Here is a 25014-nt window from a genome sequence, read left to right as displayed (position 1 = left end):
TATATATATATATATATGTATAAAATATGCAATAACAACTAGTGAAAAAGGAGGCTGTGAATTTGAAGGAGAGTAGGGAGGAATACATGGAAAGATTTGGAAGGAGGAAGGGGAAGGAAGAAATGTTAGAATTTTTTATAATCTCAAAATAAATAAAAATTAAAAAACACAAAAATGTATCTTTAATTACAGAAAGATTTTGGTTATGAATATATAGAATGTGGCCTTTTCCTTCTCTGGCAGGCAAACGTGATAAAAATGACGATATTCAGTGTAGAGATATATAAGCTGAAAGCAGAACATGGTGAGAATGCCAGATTATAGTAACTACACAAATGGACTGTGTAGTGCTCTCACAATTTAAATGCTTTAGTAAATGAAAAACAGACTAAAGGGTCCAGGAGAGGGCACACAACACCCATCATGGATCAAGATACACGCTGGGAGTCAATTAGTGTGAAGTTAGGTAATAACAAACTTCTGCGTAGACAATGCAATATTGTTAGCTACAGGGACAATGTTACACAGTGCATCTGAAGCACTTATTCATCTCACTTACCTGACACTTTGTGTTGGTTTGGTCAACATCTGTTGATCCCCTCTCAAAAGAGCCATGGCCAGGTACTGTCTCCTGGAGCCCTGTGTCTAATGTAGATTTCTCATACATATGTTCTCATGTAGCATTGTCTTACTGTGTTAGAGTTTCCTGGATATAATGTCACCCTCTAGCTTCATTCCTGTCATTCTGAATGACAGGATACATTTTTCAAGGTTGAATAATATTCTGATATATTTTATATGTATATAAAAGAATTTTTTATTCCTCTATTCATTGTCAAAGGAGAGTTACATTGATTTCATGTCTTGGTCATTTGAACAGTGAAGTCACTAACGGAGACATGTATATGTATTTTCAACAAAACTGATTTTAGTCCCTTTGTATTGGTACACATATGTAGAGTGGCTGGACAATACAGCATTTCTGTTTGGTTTTTTGATAAATCTCCATTTTGTATTCTATTGTGATATCATAATTTTACATTGATATCAAAGATATGCCAGGGTTTCCTTTATATATACCCCCACTAACAGTTTCCTCTTTTTCTTTTAGCAATGGCCATCTGAATGAGTTGAGAAGATAATGTGACTTTAATTTGCCTTTTATTGATTAATAATATTGAACACCTTACATATTAGCATGTCTTATAAGGAGAAATGTCTATTTAAGTCATCTGGCCTTTAAAGGAATTTGGTCACTTGCTTTCTTCTTATCCAGTCATAGGAGTCTCTTAAACATTTTGAGATGTGTGGTTTGCAAACATTTTCTCCCATTTTGTGAACTCTCCTTTCTTTTTTGTTGATCATATGCTTTTCTGAACAAGAAGATTTTTAGTTTGATCTAGTACCTAAGTTGGAAGCTTCTTTAAAAGAATGATGGGCCAGTGAAGTAGCTCTGTAGCTAAAGTTGCCTTGTTGCTCAGGCTGCCAGCATGAATTTGAACTCCAGGACCTACATGGCAGAAGAAGGGAACTGAATCTCACAAGTGGTTCACTGACCACCACATGTATGCCATAGCACAAAACATGTGCACATAATAAATGAATAAATGTATTTAAAATAGATTGTGAATGAGAGAATGATGTCCTCTTCAGTGACCTGGTGTCTTAGTCAGGGTTTTAGTGCTGTGAACAGACACCATGACCAAGGCAACTCTTGTAAAGGACAACATTTAATTGGGGCTGGCTTATAGGCTCATAGGTTCAGTCCAGTATCATCAAGGTGGGAACAAGGCAACATCCAGGCAGGTATTGTGCAGGAGCTGAGAGTTCTTTGTCTTCATCTGAAGGCTTCTAGGAGAAGACTGGCTTCCAGGCAGAAGTAGGATCTTAAAGCCCTTGCACAGTGACAGACTTCTTCCAACAAGGCCACACCTCCAAATAGTGCCTCTCCCTAGGCCAAGCATATACAAACCACCACAGTCATGTTATCATCCCAAGACAGTGGCTTCAGGCAGGGTCCAGAGTCTTCGATTCATTGGAAATTTATTTCTAGTAGGAATAGCCTGCTCTCATCTTACCACATCCAACAAGATAGCCATCTGCTTTTTAGAGGATGGGTTTGGTTAGACACAGAAGCAGTAATGTAAGAAAATTGCAGAGACAATAGATAGGGAGGGAGGTATTGTAGACAACATATGAGTAAGAATAATAGAGAAATTTTATATCACTTGCTCCAATGCATGAACTTTTCAAAACTTTCTTTTTGAAGGCTGCATGTCTGTTTTTTGTTCAGTTGATGCTTTTAGAGCAGTGACTTCCCCTCTCTGTATATGGTCCCTTCCCAAGAAGCCCTGGTTTTGGCTAATTTGAGAAGTAAAAATCAATAAGTTCTCTTACTTACCTCTCTGACTTGCCAAAGGGACTGTGTGGAATCTGGCCAAATGTGAATGTATGAGTCCAAATAAATTCCACATTCAATTTCTCCAGAACCTGACTCCAGCAATCAAGTTTTGGCAAGGAGAAGCAGGAAAAATGATGATCCCCAGTTCTCTTCTTCCTCAGTTTGCTAAGCAGCAAGTGGTAAAGTAACCCCAGCAGGCAGTGAGGACCCCTTCCCTTTGAAGTCCTTTCCCACCCTGAGATGAGCCATCATTCAACTGAATCCCAACCAGTTTGAATTCATTCGCACATGGGACCAGGTGGCAGCAGAAGTCTGCCTTCGTCTTTGCCTTCCTCTCATTTGATGTTTCCATTGTATTTATTTGACTGACTTTGTGTCACTCCCTCATTTGGCCTCCATGCCCTTGCAGAAAAGCATAATATTCCTATAGTGGAGTGAAGAGGGGGATGATTGGTGAGCTCTCCTATGGGCCCAGCACTCTGCCTGCCACAAGGTCCACTGGTATGGTTTAAATGAGAAATGTTCCCCATAGGTTCATGTATTACAGCAACTTGTCCCCAGTAGGTGGTGCTGTTTGGGAAGATTATGGAACCCTTAGAAGTGGAGCCTTGTTGGAGGAAGTATGCCACTGGGGTGGCTTTGAAGGTTATAGTTTGCCTCAAATTCCTGTTCTCTTTCTCTGCTAACTGTGTGCAGGCAAAATGTGATTTCTCTGATTCCTGATGTCCATGATGGTCTTACGCTCTTGCTACAATTCCTTCCCTCTATCATGGACTCTATCTCTTCTAAAACTGAAAGCTAAAATAAATCCTTCTCTCCTGTATGTTGATCTTGGCTATGAGATATGATCATAGCTACAGCATAGTAATTAAGACTCTTTTGTCGACAGTGATGGGACATTGGTGTGGATGTGAACCATGTACACTCAGGGCCTGCCATTGTCCTGGTTCCCCCAAATATCAGAAAACTAGAGATAGCCTTTGGCCAGTCTAGTGAAATCATCCAGACCAAGCAATTCCCAACATGCATGTCCCTTCTCACTGGTTCTGCCACTTGGAAAGCATGCTCAGGTGCATGTTTACTATTGTTTTGTTTACTGTTGTTTACTATTGTTTTGTTTACTATTGTTTTGTTTACTGTTGTTTACTATTGTTTTGTTTACTGTTGTTTGCTATTGTTTTGTTTACTATTGTTTTGTTTACTATTGTTTTGTTTACTGTTGCTTACTATTGTTTTGTTTACTATTGTTTACTATTGTTTTGTTTCCTCTGTCTCCTGACCACCAAGGCTCTCCCTTGGTGGCCCTGGGTAGCATGCTGTGCTGACTTCTCTAGGAATTATTAACAGCAAGTTATCTTTTTAATGGCAATTGCTCACTATATATGGTGATAATGTCTACAATGTATACTACTACTACTACTACCAAAAATATACCCCAAAGAGAGTCTCAACATATTTGAAATTACTATTTGAAACTGTTGTGTGCAGAAAGTTCCCTGTATATGGACTTCTTCTTCCTGTCTCAGTCTGTCTATCACATGTACCCCTACACATAAGCATGCACAAAAACAAGCTCCAAAGAACTGCTCTCACTTCATTTTCTTTGCTACATAGCAATCCGTAAGTCTGATGCAAACCTTCTACTTCCCTATGGAAAGGCATCAGAAAACATTCCAGATTGCAGGGCCTCATGTCAGAGGTTAAGTTCTCTGACAGCTCATGAATGGTACTTGTCTTCTTTCAGAGTTTTCATTTCACAAACTCTGTTTTATATTTTCCCAGTTACATTTGACTCTGCCCCATCTGCCTGATTACATTAACACCTTCCCTTGTAGTGACAAGGGAAGTTATTCCAAGGGGAGGGGCACATGATGCTATTTAGTTTCCCCTCCTCCATAACCCAATGGGTGGTGAACCTGAAGGATTTAGCTCAGCATGCACACACACCCCCATTATTGTGCACTATGACACTTGGCAGTGTGAGCAGTGTGCACATACTTCTAGAGTGTGCATACAAATTCAGATTTCTAAGGCAAAGTAAATCATATGGATCAGAGGGATCGATTCTCTAAGAGGATTTAAAAGGACTGCAGATAAAGCCTGTGATGACTTAATTAGAGAGTCAACCTTTAAGATTCAATTTAGCCTTTGTTCTAACTGAACCTCCTCTTATATGTCCCTGCTTTCTGTTTCCAAAGCCAGCACCCTAGCTCAAGTCTCATTATTCCTGTTCAGGACTAATGTTTGGTCATGCAATTCCTTCCTATGTCTCCCTTTTGTCCCCTAATTTACCCTCTGCAATCTATCCTTGTGTGGACCTCAGTTACAGTTCTCAAAAACAGCCCAGATGTGTCCAAACCTCTCATACTGAGTTTCCTCTGACTTCAAATGCTACAGGAAAATGACTCCATACCCTGAATCTCTCAGATGACCTTGACTTGCCACAGTATTTACTCATATCTGGCTTTCTGGGTCAGTCTCACTAGTGTGGGAAGCAGAGTCTGATATATAGATAAAATAAGGGGACCTAGCAAAATTCCAGTTTCACATAGCTGCAAACTTTTGGGTGATGTAATAAAATATGATGTGTTGTTTGGCTGAAATTCAAATCCAGCTGGGCATCTGGATTCTCTGTTTGCCAACTCTAGTCACCCTTCCTTGCCCCCTTTCTGCCTTTACTTTCTCAGACCTTTCCTTTTGTTTAGGGGCCTGCATTGGCTATGTATCTATGGAGTCCCTTCCATTTCAATGCCCTCTTATGCTGAGTTGGTCTCTGGTGCTTTTCATATTCACTAATACAAAAGTCATAAGGAAGGGAATCTGGCTCTGATCCATTTGTGTAGCCTTGAACCAGCAGAAGTAGATTTCCTGGATATGACAGGCATCTCTTTGGAACAGAGAGCTGAAACTGGGGAGGAGCTAAACAAGTAGCAGGATGCTATGGACTCAGGTCACTTCAGGTCTCTTGCATTGAGCTGCATCCTCATTTGCTCTATTCATCTTTGGGCTGGCCTACTGGCACTGTGTCCCTTGGGAAGCATGCCTTACCTATTCTCAGCAGTGACTTCCATGAACTAGTCCTGCAGAGAGGAGACTGTTAAAGAGTGCAGGATTTCAAGCTTGCGTGCCTGTGTGTATTTTTGTGCACCCACCCATGTGTGTATACATCATGACCCTCCCTTTGAGAGCCATTGCATGAAAATGTCTTCAAAATGCATACTTTAAGTGGATTTGAGTTTTGGTTTGCTTTCCAGATGCCCCATCTGCCCGTGTGTTTGTGTGTGTGTGTTTGTGTGTGTGTGAGTGTTTGTGTGTATATGTGTGTGTATGTGTGTGTGTATGAGTGTGTGTGTATGTGTGTGTGTGTGTGTGTGGTGTGTGTGTGTGTGTGTGTGTGTGTGTGAGTGTGTGTGTGTGTGTGGTGTGTGTGTGTATGTGTGTGTGTGTATGTGTGTGTGTGTGTGTGTGTGTGTGTGTAAGTGAGTGTGTGTGAGTGTTTGTGAAGATGTTCTGTTGCTTCCTTGGAACAGACAAGCTGGGTTCACCTCTAGGGGTGCATGGAGGAGCTGTTCTGTTCGTCCTGTGATTTGGAAAATGTGAGGTGTAATTTATCACACAGACCTATTATGATTGTAAAATCTTTGGAACATTCTTACATTTTTTTGAAGGAACAGAAAAAAATATTCATTTGTCTCCAGCATCATCAACCAAAAATAGTAATATGAATTCCATTCCATTTCTGATACCTTTCTGCACATCACTGAGTTCATATTACATCAGTACATTTCCCTCTGTTTGAAAAAAAAGGAATGTCATCTAGCCACATCTTTAAAAATATGAATGGCTAGTCAACATTTCATTAAGTAAAAGTAAGAGTTTCCTAATTTCTTTTACTTCCAAAGCCTGACTTATGTCCTTTCCTATTATAAACAATAGAACGGCGACTTTTTATACTCAGAAGATGTCTTCAACTCAGTTTTGGTTTTGCCATCTAGAACTTTAATCACTACTTAAAAACCTAGTATGCTTTAAGCATCTGAATCCTGCTGCTGACTTGTTCCATTCTCATTGTCCCCAGCGATGGCTGAACACATGGACAGTAGCCCACTAAGAGCCCTTAGTAGGATACTGCCACTTCACACGATGGGAAATTAAAGGCAGCATCTGGAAAATGTGGAATAATTTTCTGTTTTATTTGTTTGCTTGTTATTTCTTTTTGTTTTCACAAATGCATCATTCATGCCTCTGTGTGAAGAGGGTTATTAAATAATTTGCAATTAAGCTGGGACTCAAAGATGAGGTAACCTTCCTTTTTTTGATTGGGTCAAGGGAACCTTGCATGAAAGGATATCCCAAGGTCGTCTTGCTGGTTTGCTTTGCTGATATACCTATGTTATATTTCCAGGTAGACAGGTGAAGTGAGAACAGAACAGAAGCCAGCCACTGTATAACTTCCAGAGCCACCACTCTGTGTTGAGCAAGCCCCTTTATCCCTTTGTCTATTGGGCAGGTAAAGATAGTAATTGACTAGCCTGCTGGTGGTACTGGAACTTGTGAGTAAGTATGCTTAAAGTTCCTGGGGTAGAAAAAAAGAGTATGACACTGCTGTGATGCACATTTCTTGCCTAGAAGACTCTACTTCCACAGGCATAAGGCTGGAGTTGTATGACTTTGCACAGTGCCACAGACTGGAGTTTTACCAACAGAGGGTGTCTCAGAACACTGAAGGTTACAAGTCTGAGATCAGGGTATCAGGGCAGTTGTTTCTCTGGACATGGTTGAAGGTGGTTTTCCCCTCCTTGAGAAGTCATATGATCTTCCCTCACAGTGTCTATCATCCAGACTCTTCTTCTTCTTCTTTTTTATTACGTATTTTCTTTATTTACATTTCAAATGCTATCCCCTTTTCTGGTTTCCCCTCTGAAAATCCCCTATCCTATTCCTCCTCCCTTTGCTTCTATGAGGGTGTTCACCCACCCATCCACCCATTCCCACTGCCCTGTCCTGGCATTCCCCATACACTGGGGCATCAAGCCTTCACAGGACCAAGGGCCTCTCCTCCCATTCATGTCCCACAAGGCCATTCTCTGCTACTTATGTGGCTTGAGCCATGGATCCCTCCATGTGTACTCTGGTTGGTAGTTTAGTCCCTGGGAGCTCTAGGGGATCTGGTTCGTTCATATTGTTCCTCCCATGGGGCTGCAAACCCCTTTAGCTCTTTCAGTCCTTTCTCTAATTACTCCATTGGGGACCCCGTTCTCAGTCCCATGGTTGACTATGAGCATCCACCTCTGTATTTGTCAGTTTCTGACAGAGCCTCTTAAGAGACAGCTATATAAGGCTCCTGTCAGCAAGGGTGTCTTGATGTCCACAGTAGTGTCTGGGATTGGTGACTATATATGGGATGAATTCCCAGGTTGGGCAATCTCTGGATGACCTTTCCTTCAGCCTCTGCTCTATACTTTGTCTCCTTATCTCATCCTGTGGGTATTTTGATCCCCCTTCTAAGGAGGAAGAAGACCTTTTGGTCTTCTTTCTTCTTGAGCTTCATGTGGTCTGTGAACTGTATTTGGATATTCCAAGCTTTTGGGCTAACATCTACTTATCAGTGAGTGCATACCAGGTATGTTCTTTTGTGATTGGGTTACCTCACTCAGAATGATATTTTACCTAGACTCTTGTTAAAAATGAAAAAGAAATACTTATCCGGAGACACTAGGATACGCCTTAGAAAGTAGTCAGGAGTTATGCTTGTCTAGCAAAGTGGCAGGAGCAGATGCTTTCTCTAAGGTCAGTGGCCTAACTAGCCCCTGGACGTTGGCTAAGTTTCCAGAAACAGGCATGCTTTATGTCCTGTCAAGTGGGCCTCAAGCCCAACTAGACAACTGTTGCTTGTTAGTGACATGGACACGGGAGTGCCGCTTAGCGAGTCTTCCCCTGGCAGTGTTGCAGTTCAGACGTATTACATCTGGGTAGATAGGACTGTTTAGCTGCTCTCTTCCCTTGGCAGCTTGCACTGGCTTTCCTGGAACCATGGATGCTAGACTGCTGGAAGAAGCTTTAGGTTTGTTTGTTTGTTTGTTTATCTTCTGTCAGACCATTCTTGAATCATCTGAATCCTATTTCCTCAATGTGAGCTATCTTCAGCAGTAGGGGCCAGCATTTAACCTCTGAGAGGCAACCAAGGGCTTCATTGATAATCTATATTGTTTGCACAGTTTCTTGGACTACCTCTACCAATGATTCAAAAGGTTTCTCATGCCTGGGACTGGGGTTTTTGTTAGTCTATGGTTCTTGTGGGGACAACTGTCAGTCCAAGTGCCTCGCATCCTTTAATATATATATATATATATTAATTAATATATATATATATATATATATATATAGTGTATGTATATAAACATATAACTATTAAATTATATCATATATATATAATTTATAATTTTACATAAATGATTCCTTAAAGCTTTATCAAACAACCTGGGTGTCATTTGTCCCTTATTCCTCCTTCTCTATTGACTCCCTCCCTCCAACAGATTGGAGTTCCTTCCTCACTGTTCTACTTTCCATTTTATGTCACCTGTATCTTGCTATTTTCCTCCCCAAAGGCCCCACATTTGTCCCTTTGTACATGTCTGGTTTCTGTGGTTACTCAGGTTACATAGTCACATCTGAAAATCTGGAACCACACATGGACAAGACACACAGAATTTGTTTTTTTTGTGTCTTCATATCTTTTCTAACTTTATCCATTTACCTGAAAATCTTATGATTGATCTAATTTTTTTAATAGCCAAATAGTATTCTATTGTATATATATATATATATATATATATATATATATATATATATATATATTATTGTTTTCTATTTGTGTGTTAAGAGGCATTTTTATACATTTAGGTTGTTTCCAGTTCCTAACTATTGTGAATGAGCACTGCTGAACAACTATACCCACAGGCAAGTGAAGCTACCTCCCCTCATCAAAGAAGCCCCTCTTTAAAGCAAAGGAAGATCACCATGGAAGACTACAACTGAGTAAAATGAAGATATCCTGTGGAGTCCAGCCCCCACAGATACACCTAAATCACAGCTACTGTGTCTGTGAACCGTGAGACATCACAGAAGTGGGGCAGAATACCAGGACATCAGCTGTGAAGCACCCTGTTCTAGAAATAGATGCATTGATAAGCCTGAAACAATACCAATACCAATGGGCATATTAACCAGGAAGAGGGTGTCCCCCAGGCAAAGAACCACAAGCAATCAATGCCTGCTAGGGCGAGAATCAACCACATCAAGGGATAAACATCCTTATCGGTTATCCAATGAAACTACATAAACACAAACAACAAACAGGAAATCAGCAGATTGTACATATATATTTGTATACACACATATCTCTATCGTTTCTTTGTATATCTATATATAAATATAATAATAGTCAAAGAAAAACAGTCATCAGCTTGAGAAGGAGGGACCTAAGACAGACTTGAGGCAAGATAGCTGAGAGAGGCTGGAAGGAGGAGAGGGGAGGTATTCTAATTCTATTTTAACTAATGACATAAACTATATAGAAAATCTACTCAATGCTGATTTTTCTATTACTTTCTTTTAAAGACATTTATTAAATATCTTATGCTGAAGGAAAAACTAACAAGAACCAGACTCACTCTTTGACGAATTTTTCGCATAACTACTTCCTTTAAAGATTACCTTTCTAAAAGTCCTCAGTTCTGAAGTGTTAGGGATCAGAATTTCAACAAAAGAATTTGAGCACCAAAGAAAGTACATAGACAGGAACCAGCACTAGTCCTTGCTGTTGCCCTCACCCTCCTTTGGGTCACTCTTGAACATTCTGGCTAGAGTATGTAAGCATTAGTGTTTCTTCTGCTGGATGGTAAAAGTACTGAAGCTCTTCCCTTGGGCCTTTTATATTCCTGTCGCTGGTAGAGTTCAGGTCTTCAGGTAAGTTCCCTGCATCATACTGTGGCTACAGGAGATTTGGACATGCTAATAATTAGAGGCCCTTTCATTCCTTTCCGCATGAAGTGATCGGAAAGTGAATGTTAAATGAACTGAGATGGGTCTGGACAATATGTTTGAAGAACGTGGATATGTTTCATATGGAAATGCTAGTGTTACAAATTATCCTTCTTTGTAGACGTTCTCCCTGAATAATTTTCTCGGGCACTGACATCATGGTCATGCCTGGTGTTATCTAGTAACCCTTGCAAGCACCAAAGGCCAATCAAAGAAGAGCATTAGTATCGCAGGGGTCAGTGGGAGTAGAAAGGGGCTTTTATGTCAGAGCACCAAGCATTTATTCCTTCACTTAGTACATTTCAAGGTCACTTGGGAGAAGCAGATAAGAGGGAGGCTAGAGGATAGCTGTAACTTGAACAAAGGAGTAATATTTAGGGTCAACCTCAAGGGGAGATGCTATCCCATATTATAACTGGTTTATATATGTGATGTAGATTGAAATTTATTAGCAGGAAACGATGTTTCATATGAATTAGTTAAGGTAATCTACTCTACAGTTTTCACGTACCTGGTAAAGAAAATGTTTATTCTGATGTTAACTGTATCCTATTTTGTTAGGAACTTTTGGTTTAGGGAAACCATGGTATTTCCCCTTCACTGCATCATATTGGAAAAGCATATGTGGTCTGATGGAGAGAAGGCAGTGCTCTCTGAGTTCTGGTCTGTTCTTCTTCAATGAGGACTTTGGCAACAAAGGTGGGTAATGAGAAGTTCTATTGGATACATCTTTCTCTGGTTAGTTTTGAGTTTTACTTTGATGTGAGCCTTTCATTTCATACTGACTCCAAGGCCCCACATTTGGGTTATTCTGGGCTCTGCGGTGACCACAGGGTTAAGCTGCAGTGTCCTGGTAGTGTCTGCATAAGCCCTGGAACCCAGAGATGGTCCCATCACCAGTTATTTAAAATGTTCCTCTCTGTGTATTGCCTGTATTTATGCATATATTAGAGATTGTTAACATTCAAAATGAGGAAGTATAAGGAAACTGACAGGAAAGGCAAGCAACTGCCCCAGGTAAAACAGTTTTATTTTTCAAAATAATTTTACATGTTCTAACTTCTATAATACTTCTGTGAATAAAATTTTCACTTCCTCTTAAAGCCAGCCCATTTTCTTTGGTCAGTAAAAGACCTTAAACATAGGAGAGCATGAACACTCATGTCCATCAATCTACATCAATATGACATTTGCCTATGGGCCAGACACAAGGGCCATTCACATGGAAGCACCTGTAACTAGAGATGGGTTACTATGGACCAGCTAGAGTCTATCATGCTGGATTTGTATTCTGAATGAATATTTGAAAGTAATTTTAAACTCTAATTAACCAAGTGGATTATAAATGGGCTAGGAGACTTAGAATATACCCAACCAATTCCTATCCATTTCTATGTCAAGAAAAAATTTCCTGTGGACATTGGTGTGTAAACACCCTGCTTACTGTCTGTCTGCAGAACCCTTGTGTGCATCATCTATTTTTATTTCTTTACCAAGTGGTTTTCTTATCATAAGAGATCAAAATGTTGTTGTCAGTGACTTCAGCCCATTTTGCCATTACATATCTTGCTTATTTTTTTTTTCTTGTAATGAAAGCTGTGGAGGTTGGCATGCCTCCCGGATCTAGAATCCTTTTCCAAAGGGGCAGATGATTTGATAGTGTTGGCATTGTTTTCTAGCTTTTGAAGTCGTTTCATGGTGAACATACATTCTCTACACAGGGCTCTCACAGCAAAATGGCCCAGGAGAAATGGAAGGAGGTAGCCCAGGAGTGGCTCTGATATCTGTGACCAAGGAGTATGAAGATCACAAGGTGGCTGTCCAGGAACTCACTCTCACCTTCCACAGAGACCAGATCACAGCCCTGCTGGGGACCAACGGCGCAGGGAAAACTACCATCATGTGGGTCCCATTTTAGAAAATTTATTTTCTGTTCCCTTCCCCCTTTCCTCCCTCTTTATCTGTTCCCCTTCATCCTTACTTTTTCCTTCCATTTTTATTTTTCCATTGTTGTTTTGCTCTGATCTCAACATAGAGCTTAAAGATTCAAAAGAAAGAACAAGGTCTCTATCCAAAGACCCTCCCCCGGTAGTCCTCAATTATGTTCTAGACCTGGAGTAGATTCCAAGGGGAGAGGTGGATGGATTTTTTTTTTTTAATGCCCCAACATCTTTTATTTGCTACAAAATAATACTTTTTGCTTTCTTTTAACCCTTTGAAGTCCTTTGACACCCACTAAAGTATAACTTTGTTTGAATAATTATAGAAAAAAGCAGAGAAATCTTTGCAAGTTTTAAGAGTTTTTCTTTTTCTTTTTTCATCTTCTTTTCCTTTGGCTCTTTTCTTGCCAAGACCTAGATTTTGGATTTGGATCCAATAGCTCCAGATTTGATTAAAGAATTCAATCATGTAGCCCTAGAGGGGGAAAAAAAGAGTTCAAATATCCATAGCTTTGAGCTGGTTGTGGAACGGTGCCTTATTTAAGGCTAGCTGCCAAAATTATGGAGTGTATCTTTTGAGCAAATCACTTCTTATTCTTTTTCTCACCAAATGTGCACAGGTCTAGCATATGATTAGTAAGAAGGATGAGAAGGAAGTGGCTTCAACCTTAGTAAAAGAGGCAGAAAAATAATGTCTGTGGCACTCCAGAAATCTCTCCCTGGAAATGAATCAAAAAAAGAGAGCGTGGAATGTTTGCATTTGTACCTTGTAGGCTGAGATAGAACTGGCAGTCTTTCCTTTCTTAGAACTTGCAAATTGGGAATGTCTGAGTTATGCAAGCAATAACTCAGCAAACCTTTGCTAACACACATATTTTATAAGGAAGGCTTGGTGTGCTTGTCTGGCTGGATGATGAGAATTAAATACAAAGGTTCTGGGTGTTTCAGGGTTCAGTAACTACTTGGCTTTTAGTGACATTTGGAGTACATTCAGAGTCATCTGAAGTGCTTCCTTCTTGCTTACTGGCAGTGCTTGGAGCCTGAGAGCCAAGTACTCAACTGGATCTTTACCATTTGAAACAAAAGGCTTTGAGAATCACACAGAGTTGATACAGTCGAATCTCTGTGTCCACGGATTCCATTTCCAGGGACTTTCCTAGCACAGATGAAAACTCTCTGAAAAGTATTGCATCTGCCCTATGTACAGATATTATTTTTCTTTGTCAGTATTTGTTCAACAATATAATATGTAGATGATTTAAATACGTAGAAAGATTATATAGACTATGTATGCTGTCATTTTTGTACAATAAACTGGAATATTTGAATTTTGGTCTAAGGAATTGTACTTGATCCAACTCCTGAGGATATTGAGAAATCACTACATTTATTACCTTATTGATACTGAGAAATCACTACATTTATTACCTTATTATATTCCCTAACTAGGTTTGCAAATGGTTATAACAAAGAGTTGCTAATTGAATAACTCAAGGCATAGTTTTTGTATAGTGCCACACGGTTATGCAGGTAGTTCAGTGAGGGTTGACATATTTATCTAATGTCAGAGCAAACACCATGGTGAAGATATGGAACTTTTCCCTTTTAATATATCTTGTGTCACCTTTTGGTCCTAGCTCCCAAGTGGCCACTGACCTCTTATTTCCTAATTTGTTTACTTATTTTAGAATTCCATATAAATGGAACTGCGTCTACCTTCTTACACTTGGACTATCCCCCAAGTCTGACACACTGTAGAGGAATAAAATTATACTCTTTCCTCTGGGAGGCAGGGCACAACCATATTCCCACCTTTCATAGTTGGATACTCCAACATCTCCATGAATTCCCTATGTTGTAATTGACCCTGTAGAAAGCTGGTCAACAGGAATGAGTTCCTTATAGCCTGTATAACCACCTGGGATTTAAGGTGCTGATTAATGTTCACAGCATTCAGATGTTGTTTGTACTGATCTTTGTTCTCTGTAGATCCATGTTGATGGGGCTCTTTCCTCCCACTTCTGGAACCATCATCATAAATGGCAAGAATCTGCAGACAGATTTGTCCAAGATCAGAGAGGAGCTGGGGGTGTGTCCACAGCAGGATGTTCTCCTGGACAACCTCACTGTACGGGAACACCTAATGCTCTTTGCCTCCATAAAAGCACCTTGGTGGACCAAGAAGGAGCTACAGCAGCAAGTCAACAAGTTAGTAAACAGTTCACTATTCTCCTTTTCCTCCTTTGCCCAATTATGTAGGCGAAGAACACAGAGATATTTAATAATATCACCTGCTTCTATAAATATGAGAAAAAATAGCAAATGGTTCTTATACATAGAAGCATGACAGAACCAACAGCAGCAGGGATCTTAGAGAAGGCTTTTCTTGAAAAGAAATAGATTTATCTGGATTGTCTTTGAAACGGGGGAAGAATGGAGGCAGCTTGGGAATATGGATAAGAAGACATAGAAGTTTTGTGTATCTGAAATAAACAGAGATTCTACCTGTCCTGGAATAAGCAAAATACAAAAGAAGGCAAGAAAATGGGTCGCAAAAACCTTATTTGGCATGGTAAAGAGCATCAAATTCATCAGGCATGTCGATGGGAATGAGCTGAGGATTGTCATTGGCCTGATATCTGAAGGTGGATTTCTCCACAGGACAGCAGATGCACAGTCTCCAGAAAGACTGTTGACAGAGAAGCAGCTGCCCCTCTGTTGTTTGCCTCCTAATTAACACCAGCACAGGTGAAGAAACACTAATAATAAAGCTAGAATAAAAGATAAATGGCAGAAATCACATTATTCCAGTTTCCCACAGCCTGGAGAGTAGTGTGGGCTACATCACAGGATGATTGTAGACACAGTGGAAAGGGGGACACATAGGAAACTAAGGAGAAGACAGGTGGTAGTATGGGTTGATGGGGAAGATTTGGTTTGTAGCAGTGAACAGATAGGGGCTGAGAGAGAAGTAGGCCAGTGAGCGTTCCTGAGAGTCCTCGGGAAATGGAGAATATGTTGTGGTCCCATTTGAACTTATCTTCCCAGAGCAATATGGAGGCTGGCTCCAATTTGTAGACATGGTAACTGATCCTCAGAGAGATGAGCAATTCATCTAGGGAAGTGATGGTCTCCCCTAGGGCTCTTACAAGTCAAGTGCATTTGGATGCTTTACCCTGGGTCGCAGCATGCAGGAATAGAGGCTTCTAGGGTGACAAAATTGTCAGGGTAGGGAAGGAAGGATTTCCAGACCATTTTAGTGCACTGCTGTGGCTATAGCATTACTAGCCCTATGAACAGTCTGATGGCCTGAGAAGTGGAAATTGTTACTATGATCAATGCGTCTAATGAGTGTAGGTGCTAGGAGCTTTAAAATTTGGTCAAGATATGTCCCTCAGCATCCTTTAGTGGAGAGCTTAAAGAACCGAGGGAAACCCAGATCCTTATGGACGTTTCCTCTGAAGCTGCTCTTAAGAGTCTTAACTGAGTAGAGTTGTCTGTGTATACACACAAGACTCAAGATGGATGGGGCTAGGTAGTGTTATGGACTTTCTTTTGTTAGAAATAAAACAAGAGCATACACTCAGAATGGGGAATGTGCATATGTTTCAGGGGCCAGGAAGTGAGCACAGAGCATCGGTGGGAATCCCCCCTGGAGCTCCTGGTGATGGTCTCTTAGTACAAAGTTTCAGTAGAAAGTGACAGGCTGTTTCAGAGGAATGCACTGCTGCACAAATCTCCTTTGCTCGCTCTTGGAAGAGCTGGGTGGTTAGATCATTGCAACTTGCGATAGATGCCTGTGTTTAGACACCAGCTATGACAAGGGCATATGTAAAACAAATCAAATGTCCTCCTGGACAGATGCTCACTCTCTGAGGGTCAGATGCAAATCAAATTCAAACTCATGGAAAAAAAATCCTCAAGGGACAGGAGCCCTTGTGGAAAGTGGCATATGGTACCACGAAGTTTGAATAAACACTTCTTTCTCCATTTCTTTCTCTCTCAAAATCCACCTCATTGGTATGTTCTGCTGTAAAATGCTATTCTATCTTCACTCCATAATATCTTTTTGGAGTGAATGATAGCATAAATAATATAAGTAACAATTATCTCTTTAATATACAGAGAATATGCTTAATGTGTACGACTTAAAACCATCTCAAACTTGAGTTAGTTCTCAATATGAAATAACTAGGTTTTGTATAAACTATATATTTACTAGCTATCCAATTGGCTTCATACAACATATTCCTTTCTACTATAAAGGCATAGGTCACTTGTTTCTATTAAAATTTCTTTTCCATATTTTTAGTTGTATAAAATCATGGGTTTCATTGTGACATTTTCATATATGTTTGCCATTGTACTTTGCTCCTATTCATTTACACCCTTTGTTATTTATTGTCCCCTCCCTCTCTTGCATATACTCTTCTGCCACCACTAAAGTATCTGTTTTACTTTTTTGTCAAGTATATACGCATATATATTTAAATCTTGATTCTACATACTTATTTCAATGTGAAAATCCTGTGCCTATGTTGAGCCATATTGAATTCTACTGTGATTGAGACTGGGGGCTTAAATCAAGCTCCTGACAATGCTACATAAACTTCATTTTCTTATTTTGGTGCCAAGCAACCTTTAACAGTTATCAATTCACAGCATGTTACCTAGCAACAAAGCCAATTTACACAAAAGCAATCAGAATGAGATCATGTTTTAGGACAGTAGTTCTCAATTAGAGGGAGGGAAAACTGAAAACATCTGATTTCGAGCCAACATACTTCTGATTAGTGTTCTGTAACACAGCTTGTTTTCCTTAAGGTCTGAATTCATTAACATGTGAGTTCAAGGGAGGTAGCAGATCTTGTAGAATATGTGAAGTAAACACTTGTCAAGAGGCAGATAATAATTGTTCTGTTCCTTCTTTGGTCTAAGGAAAATAGACCATCTTCGGACCTGGAGTCCTTAAGATGCTGTTGTATCACTACCACCAAGAATTCTGGTGGACATTATGGAGCTCAGGTTGGGGTCAGGTTTCCTTGGTAATAAAATGAGGTCAGTAAGTGAAAGTGGAGCAGAGAGAGAATGACGGATTGTGTCATGTCTACAGTAACCTGATGATGATGTCAAATGAGGAAGAACAGGACAAAAGAGAGTGCAGTAGGGAAGACAGACACCAGCAAATGATTCTAGCTTCATAAGGAAGGTGGTGGGGTTGAATGCTTCAGTTTTGTTCTGGACGAAGCCTGACACCTGACCTTTGCTTCACCACATAGCCACAATTATTGAACTTCAAAAGTGAAGTTCGGGGATGGAGGTGGGTCTTTCCAGGTCATTTAAGGAGCGAGGCAAGGGGAAAGAGCAATAGCACATTTTCACAGCTTTTCCTTAACAGGAGCAAAGAACGAGAATGATGCCATATTGGACAAGTGAGATTACAGAGTGGTGCAAAGACAAGAATTGTAGCATAGTGTCTGTTACTGCTGATAGTGGTCCAGAATAGAATGAATGATTAGATGGAGCTAGAGAGGAGATTGCTTGATGGAACATTGCTGGTTATAGGGCAGCTAAGGAACCTTGTAAAGAAGCTAAGGATCATCTCTCTAGGGAGCATAGTTGATACTGCAACACAGGGTCATAGGAGGCAAGGCAGAATGTTTGGAGCTTTTATCAGCTTTCAGCATTGTTTCAGAGTTAAGAGTACATATGCTTCATATTTGGAAGGCAGAGGCTAGATGGGGAGATTAGGAGTTCATAGTCAGCTCTGTTGTATAGTACACTTGAGATCAGCCTGGGATACATGAGAACCCCCTCTCATGAATACATGTATTGATGAAGATAGAGATAGAGATGCAGATAAAGATACATGTTTGAACAGAAGTTCCTCGCACAAGTGAACAACAATCCTAGAAATTCTTAAACAAATCTCCCAGTGCCATGTGTGGGATGTCTTCCTATGAGTTATTTATCCGGGATACCCCAGTTGTCCCCAATATAGTGACTATTGCTACTGCTCATAGATGTTCACAAGAACTGAATGGTAAGAGACTCGGTCCTTGAAGACACCACATTAAATGGTTACAAGACATAGAGGAATGAAGTTGGAATTGAAATCTTCCACTAGAGTTCATAGTGCTGGAAAGTGCAATGCAAGCTGCTTGGGAAGAACAGCCATCAGTGGTCTTATTAGCATGAAATGTGAGAACTATAGTACAACTTGTGAGACAAGTCATGACTATTGTGCAGTAGTAGCATAATGGCTATGGGGATAACCAACAACATTCTTCTTGGAGTTGAGGTCTACTACACAGGAGAGAATTTATGCCTGCAACTAGAAACTGGAAACCTTTTGAAGAGCCCATTGCTAGGGAGCTCATAGACCCTATGGGAGAATCTCATTTTGTTGTTTTCTTAAATGGATATGGTGTCAAGTTGCTTTCTAAACATTTGTTTTTATACCTGTGGAGTGGTGCTGCTCTCAGCCATGGGCAAAGAAGCATCTCCTTCTATGGGCAAAGGCAATGCTAATCAAAGCGCTGAGAATTAGTGACTGTTGAGTGCTCAGCCCTATATATGATGTTTATCTCATCTCTCCCATTGTAAAAGAACATTGCAGAAAAGAGGATAGGGGGAATATAAGAGGGGAAGACAGAGAGGAGGGCTATGAGATGCTGTCATCTGGATATGATGTGTCCATTGTCATTATGAACTCACAGCTGCTTTGGCTACCTGCATGAGACACAGAACACTTTACCATGAATATGGGAGGGGTTCATGAGGCCCTACTCTTCCTGAAGGAGATATAGGAAATTAATGGCTGCTGGAGAAAGGGGAGTTATTTTCTTTACTAGTAGCCCATGTTCCAGTACATAATACCCCTCTCACTCATGCAGGCAACCCTAAGTAAACTTGGTAGAGTTAAACAATAAAACCAGAAACAGAAACAAACAAAGCCAAACCAACCAACCAAAAAAGGAACTAAAAAGCAGCAAACAAACAAACAAACAAACAAAAAACAAAACAAAGACCACAAGAAAGTAAGAAGGGACCTGCTGGAGGAAGAAGAAGTTCTGTGGAGGGGAATAAGAGGAAGTAATGGAGTGTGTAAACCAATAAACTACATTTGCCAAGAAATAATAAACGAAGGAATATAAGGAAAACATGATTTTGGTGATAAGCATGGATTTAAAGCTAAAGGGAAGAAGGCTTTAAGGGAGTGATGGACAATGAAAATTGAGTTTTCTCTAGTGAGAAGATTGAAGGGTATACAGTTGAAATATAGATGTTGTCTGTAAAGGATGCAGAGAAGTGAGGTTCTGGAGGCAGAGCTGTGTGCTTGGTTGAGAGTGAATGCCATGAGTGGAGGCAGAGAAGGGTTATGTCATGTTGGATGTGAAATTCCTAAGATTCCCAAGAGACTAAACCTAGGAGCAGGGCAGCCTAAGAACGCACCCAGGATGGGCATATCAGCAATATGGTTGCAGTGACAGCTCCCAGTGACCTGGTTTCAAGGCTGGCAGTTTTAGAGAAAGTGGGGAAAGATGCCTTGAAAGTCATGATGAGTCACCCACCCTACAATGAGACCTAGAAAGAGAGAAGTTTTATGACAGATATAAGCCCTGACTCAGGGCCATTTGTCTAATCTTATCTAGGCTTCATTGTGTGGCCTCCCCTTTCCTGAGAGAATAGGATTTTGTCATTACGTTTCACATATGTCATTCATTTCCCTTCAAGTCCTGGCAACTGTTTTACAACTTCCTTTGGAACACACTACTCAAACGTCTTCACCTTGCCAGATCTCACTGTCCATCTGGCAGACTCCTTATGCTACTTCCTTTAAAGTCAGAGGGCATTCCCGCAGAACCTGGGACTTAGCTTCTTTGTGTTTCATTGTAATTTCTTATCTGGCTTTTCCACCTGACTCTGAGTTTCTTGAGTCACAGACAAAATTTGATTTATTTCTTTGCCCCTAGTAGGTAGGTAACAGGTGCCATGTACTGTATGGGTTCAATAAATGTTTGTTACATAAATGAATGAATAATTGAAGAGAAATTTCCAAATACATTTTTGGCACATAACTAAGACTTGATATGAAGTCATTTCCAGTTTCTGTGTTGCTTAGCAATGTTCTTATTAAGGAGATTTCCTGTCCTTTTATGAGAAATCAGAGATTTAAATTCATAGAAATTATCTACTTTCTTTTGATTTGTCAAACCTCCATAAATTAGAAAAACACTAGCCTTTGAGTCATCTTGGGCTTTAAAAATCAAAGGAAACAAAACAAGACAAAACAAAACACTTGGGTAACGTTTGCAAATGGTTTACTTTTCTCTGATTTTATGTCTGCTCTAAGCATGTGAGCATGCTCTGAAACCAGCAGGCTGGCAATGAGCAGGCTTTGCAATAGTGTCCCTCTTTAGCCCCCGAGGAAAGCTTTCATATACTGTCTTCAGACAATACCCAAGAGTCCAATAGGCCTTACAATATGGCTTTACCTGGAGAATAGTCAAATCTCCACCAACATTAGCTGGTATTGTATTCATTGATTTAAATGCCAGGGTATAGTCATCAATGACATCCATCTGCATGGGATTCTAGAAATGCAGATACATGATACAGGCCCTGAGTGTTGTCCACAGAAGAGATAAAACAGGAAGCACTTGGTTGTAAGCACATGCAAGTTTGAAAGCATTTGAGAGCGTTTTTTTTTTTTAAATGAAACAAAACAAAACAAAACAAAACTTGTTTTCTTGTTTTCTTTGCCAACTCATTTGTCATTAATGTACTCTCTAGTGGAGTTAATGGAATCCAGTCCTTTATTGTGCTAGAATGGTAAGTTGTTGGTAGGTTACAGAGTTCAGACCCTTGCTGAACTGAGCCATCCTTTCTCAGCCTTCCTGCGAGGGTCCTCTAAACCATGGGGACACCTAGAGATCAGAGCTTTAGTCTTGCCTGAGATTTGGTAGAAATTTAGCGAGCATCAAGTATTCTCTGAGTCTCAGATGAAGCACATGAAACACTTGTCGCTCTGCTGGAAACTAGACAGTAAGGAGCTGATTTGAGCACTCTCCGTGTGTCAGGCAGAAAAAACGAGACAGAATGAAATTGACAAGAAAATTTTCCTTATTCATCAGACAAGGAAGTCCTTGTCATTCACTTGCTGCTTCCCTAGGAATCTGGAAGCATTCCAGGAGCCAAGCGTTCCTGAAGCTCAGCTGTGCGGAGCTCCTGCGATTCTCCTGCACCCTGCACCTGGCTTGCCGCCTTCTCCTCCCTTGCTGCAGAGTGGCCCTTCCCTTGTAGGCTGTCACGAAGTGCTAAGCAGGTCTGTCGCTCTTGCCGAGGGACTGCACTCTTGCTGGTTAGAAAAGGGTTAAAAGGAAAGACTTAAAGTAAATAATGAGAGTATGTAGCCATTGTGTGGCCTTTAAAGCATAGTGGTATTGGGACTGTGCAAGAAAAGAGATAAGAGCAGGAGAAAAGTCTTCTTAAAAGTCTTTCTGCTGGCCAACTACTCCTGAGCATGAGGCCTGCTATAAAGTGCAGCTGATGTGTACCCAGTGTCGTTCCATTCGGAGAACACAGACTTTCCCTCTCTTAGCAGCTCCTATTGCAAATGACTTCATGGTCAGGGATGGAGCTTGGGGTTCACTTTCCTGTTAGGGATGGAGCTTGGGGTTCACTTTCCTGTCTCCATGCTGAAGCTTTGTCTGGGCTGAACTTGTTCAGGTCCTGCACATGCTGACATGGCCTCTGTGAGTACGTGTGTGTCCTAGACCTGTTGTGTCTGGAAGGCATTGTTTCCTTGGAGGCATCCATTACTTCTGGGTCTTAAAAATCTTGTTATTTCCTCTTTCAAATAAATCCCTGAACCTTGAGGAAAGGGGTTTGCAATCCCATTTAATCCTGAGTGTCCCAAAGTCTATTACTAACTGCATACTGCTCAACGCAAAAAGGATTTCATGGTTTATTTTTTGTTTTGTTTTTGTTTTTTGGTGCATGTGTATGTTTTGTTTTGCTTTTGTCTATTTTTTGCCTTTTTGATTTTTTTTTTTGTTTAATTGTCTGATTATCTTTTTCCGAAAGGTAGGAAAATATAGAGTTGTATGAATAGGAAGTTGGGAGGATCCAGAAGGAGTTGGGGGAGGAGAAGGAATATGATCAAAACATATGGAAAATATTTAAGGGAAATAATACAAAAAGTCCTTTTGCCAGTTTTCTGAAATCTAGAACTCTCAAGACTGAAAGATAATTGGAGACATATTCTAATGTTAATGATAATTGATGATTTCTACTTGGCAGAGGGCATCATTACAAATTCATGATTATATAGTCAAATGGGACAATTAAAATTTCATGTGGAGTGGGCCAGAGAGTTAAGGCCTCTGGCAAACCCTGGGGCTTTGCTCTGCTAATGAATGGACTGTTCTCCATATTGTACTAGAAGAATGCGGCCCCTTCTTTGCAGGAGACCTGAGTAAAAAGAGAGGAGATTCCTCTCTAGAGAATTGACAGAAGTACTTTTCACGCATAGTACTTAGTCAGGTACCATAACTAACATCATGCTTGATCCAATGACATGGTGTCTTCTGTCCATCTGGAAGGGCAATGCTACTATGCCTAGCACACCTAACTCTTGACATAAGACCCCTATATGGTTTATAAAGACCCCAGGCATTGTAAGCCATAGTATATGACATGAAGCCCCAGAGAGAAGCTTTCTGGTGTTCAGGAAGAGGAATGAAGACATCCTTGTTGTTGCAGAACTCTTGATGAAGTAGAGCTAACTCAGCATCAGCACAAGCCAGCTGGAGTTCTCTCTGGAGGCATGAAGAGGAAGCTCTCCATTGGCATTGCTTTCATGGGCATGTCAAAGACAGTGGTTCTGGATGAGCCAAGCAGTGGGGTGGACCCTTGTTCCCGTCGCAGTCTCTGGGACATTCTACTCAAGTACCGAGAAGGTAGGTGGTGAGACCCATTCCACTTTCTGGCTCCACAATGATATACTTAGGTAAAGGTTGGGTATTGTATGCATGAAGCAAGTCATATTACATTTGAGGATACATGATAATGTTTCAGAACAAGTAAAATATTCTAATATTTTATGGCATGTATGTTCACTAATATATTTTGAATATCTACTTTGTGGTTAATCTCTTAACTTAGTATTAGCAATGATACTATTAATGAGATATAATTATAGATGATGTCATTTGAAATGGGTTTTGCCCAAAATATGTTCCATTTTAGAAGCATGAAGAATGAGAGGATGCAATTAGAGGTCATCAAGGACAAGCTTTCCTGAGCTAGTCAACTTTCTAGTGGTGTGACAGACAATTAACTTAGAAAAAGCCTGATTGGGCTCATGGTTTCAAACCTTCCAGTAAATGAGTGGTTAGTCCTCATTCTAGGTTGCTTTCCTGTTACTGGGCCAAAGGCAACCTGAGAAAAAAAGATTTATTTTAATTTATATCATATACTTCCTAGTCATCATCTATCATTGAAAAAAGTTAGAGCAGGAACTCAAGACAGTAAATTTGAGGCAGGAACCATGTACAAACATGGTTTCTTGATTCATTCTCTGAATAACATCCTATCTTTCTCTCTTATTTAGCTCAGGCCCACCTGCCTAGGGATGGTTCAGGAGCCTACAGTGGGCTGAACACTCTCACATCAATCATCAATCCAAAACAATTCCTCCTATAATTCTTTAAGGGATTTTTGTGCTTCCTATTTAAGGCCTTCTACCTTTTAGCCATGTTCTCCTGTATTTCTCAACCAAACCCAGACAGTTTTGAATAGGCCAGCAAGACTTTGCTGACAGGACCCTGATATATCTATCTCTTGTGAGGCTATGCCAGTACCTGGCAAATACAGAAGTGGATGCTCACAGTCATCTATCATAGGGAACACAGGGCCCCTAATGAAGAAGCTAGAGAAAGTACTCAAGGAGCTAATGGAGTCTGTAACCCTATAGGAGAACCAACAATATGAACGAATCAGTACCCCCCAGAGCTTGTGTCTCTAGTTGTATAAGTAGCAGAGGATGGCCTAGTTGGCCATCAATGGGAAGAGAGGCCCTGGTCTTGTGAAGATCATATGCCCCAGTACAGGGGAATGCCAGGGACAGGCAGCAGGAGTGGGTGGGTTGGGGAGCAGGGCAGGGGGGAGGGTATAGGGGACTTTTGGGATAGCATTTGAAATGTAAATGAAGAAAATATCTAATAATAATAAAAACATCAAAAAGAAATGTAAATAAAGAAAATATCTAATAAAAACAAAAAGAAAAAACAAACAAACAAGAAAACAGTTCCTCACAACCATGGCCATGGCCCAGGCTATGTGATCCCTGAATTGAGAGTTCTCTTCTCAAAAGACTCTAGGCTCTTCAAGATTGTAATTAATTCTAGTTATTACAGCCTCTTCACTTTGGACTATGGTGGTACAGACTATTATAGTAGATGGGATAAGATGATCACCTTATAATGGCATAGAGGCAAAGAAGGACCCAGAAATGACTTGACGCAAGGGCCTAACTTCCTTCTACCAAGCCCCATTTCTTTTATTATTATTATCATTATTATTTTCTTTATTTACATTCCAAATGCTATCCCGAAAGTTCCCTAT

General features: G+C 40.3%; 1 protein-coding gene across 2 annotated transcripts in view; it reads left to right on the top strand.

Moving 5' to 3' along the window:
* The window catches only part of Abca13 (ATP binding cassette subfamily A member 13), a 433105-nt gene that overhangs the window by 196804 nt on the left and 211287 nt on the right, over nt 1–25014 (top strand). For both annotated transcript variants that reach the window (XM_021210848.2, XM_029545204.1), the window contains 4 exons: nt 11006–11143; nt 12166–12346; nt 14374–14592; nt 23152–23348. In XM_021210848.2, coding sequence (XP_021066507.1) covers nt 11006–11143; nt 12166–12346; nt 14374–14592; nt 23152–23348 — 735 coding nt within the window. The remainder of the gene's footprint in view (nt 1–11005; nt 11144–12165; nt 12347–14373; nt 14593–23151; nt 23349–25014) is intronic.

Source organism: Mus pahari, chromosome 13, assembly GCF_900095145.1.
Source record: "Mus pahari chromosome 13, PAHARI_EIJ_v1.1, whole genome shotgun sequence".
Classification (NCBI taxonomy): domain Eukaryota; kingdom Metazoa; phylum Chordata; class Mammalia; order Rodentia; family Muridae; genus Mus; species Mus pahari.
Note: the sequence above shows the minus strand (reverse complement) of the source record. Positions and strands in the feature narration are given on the sequence as shown.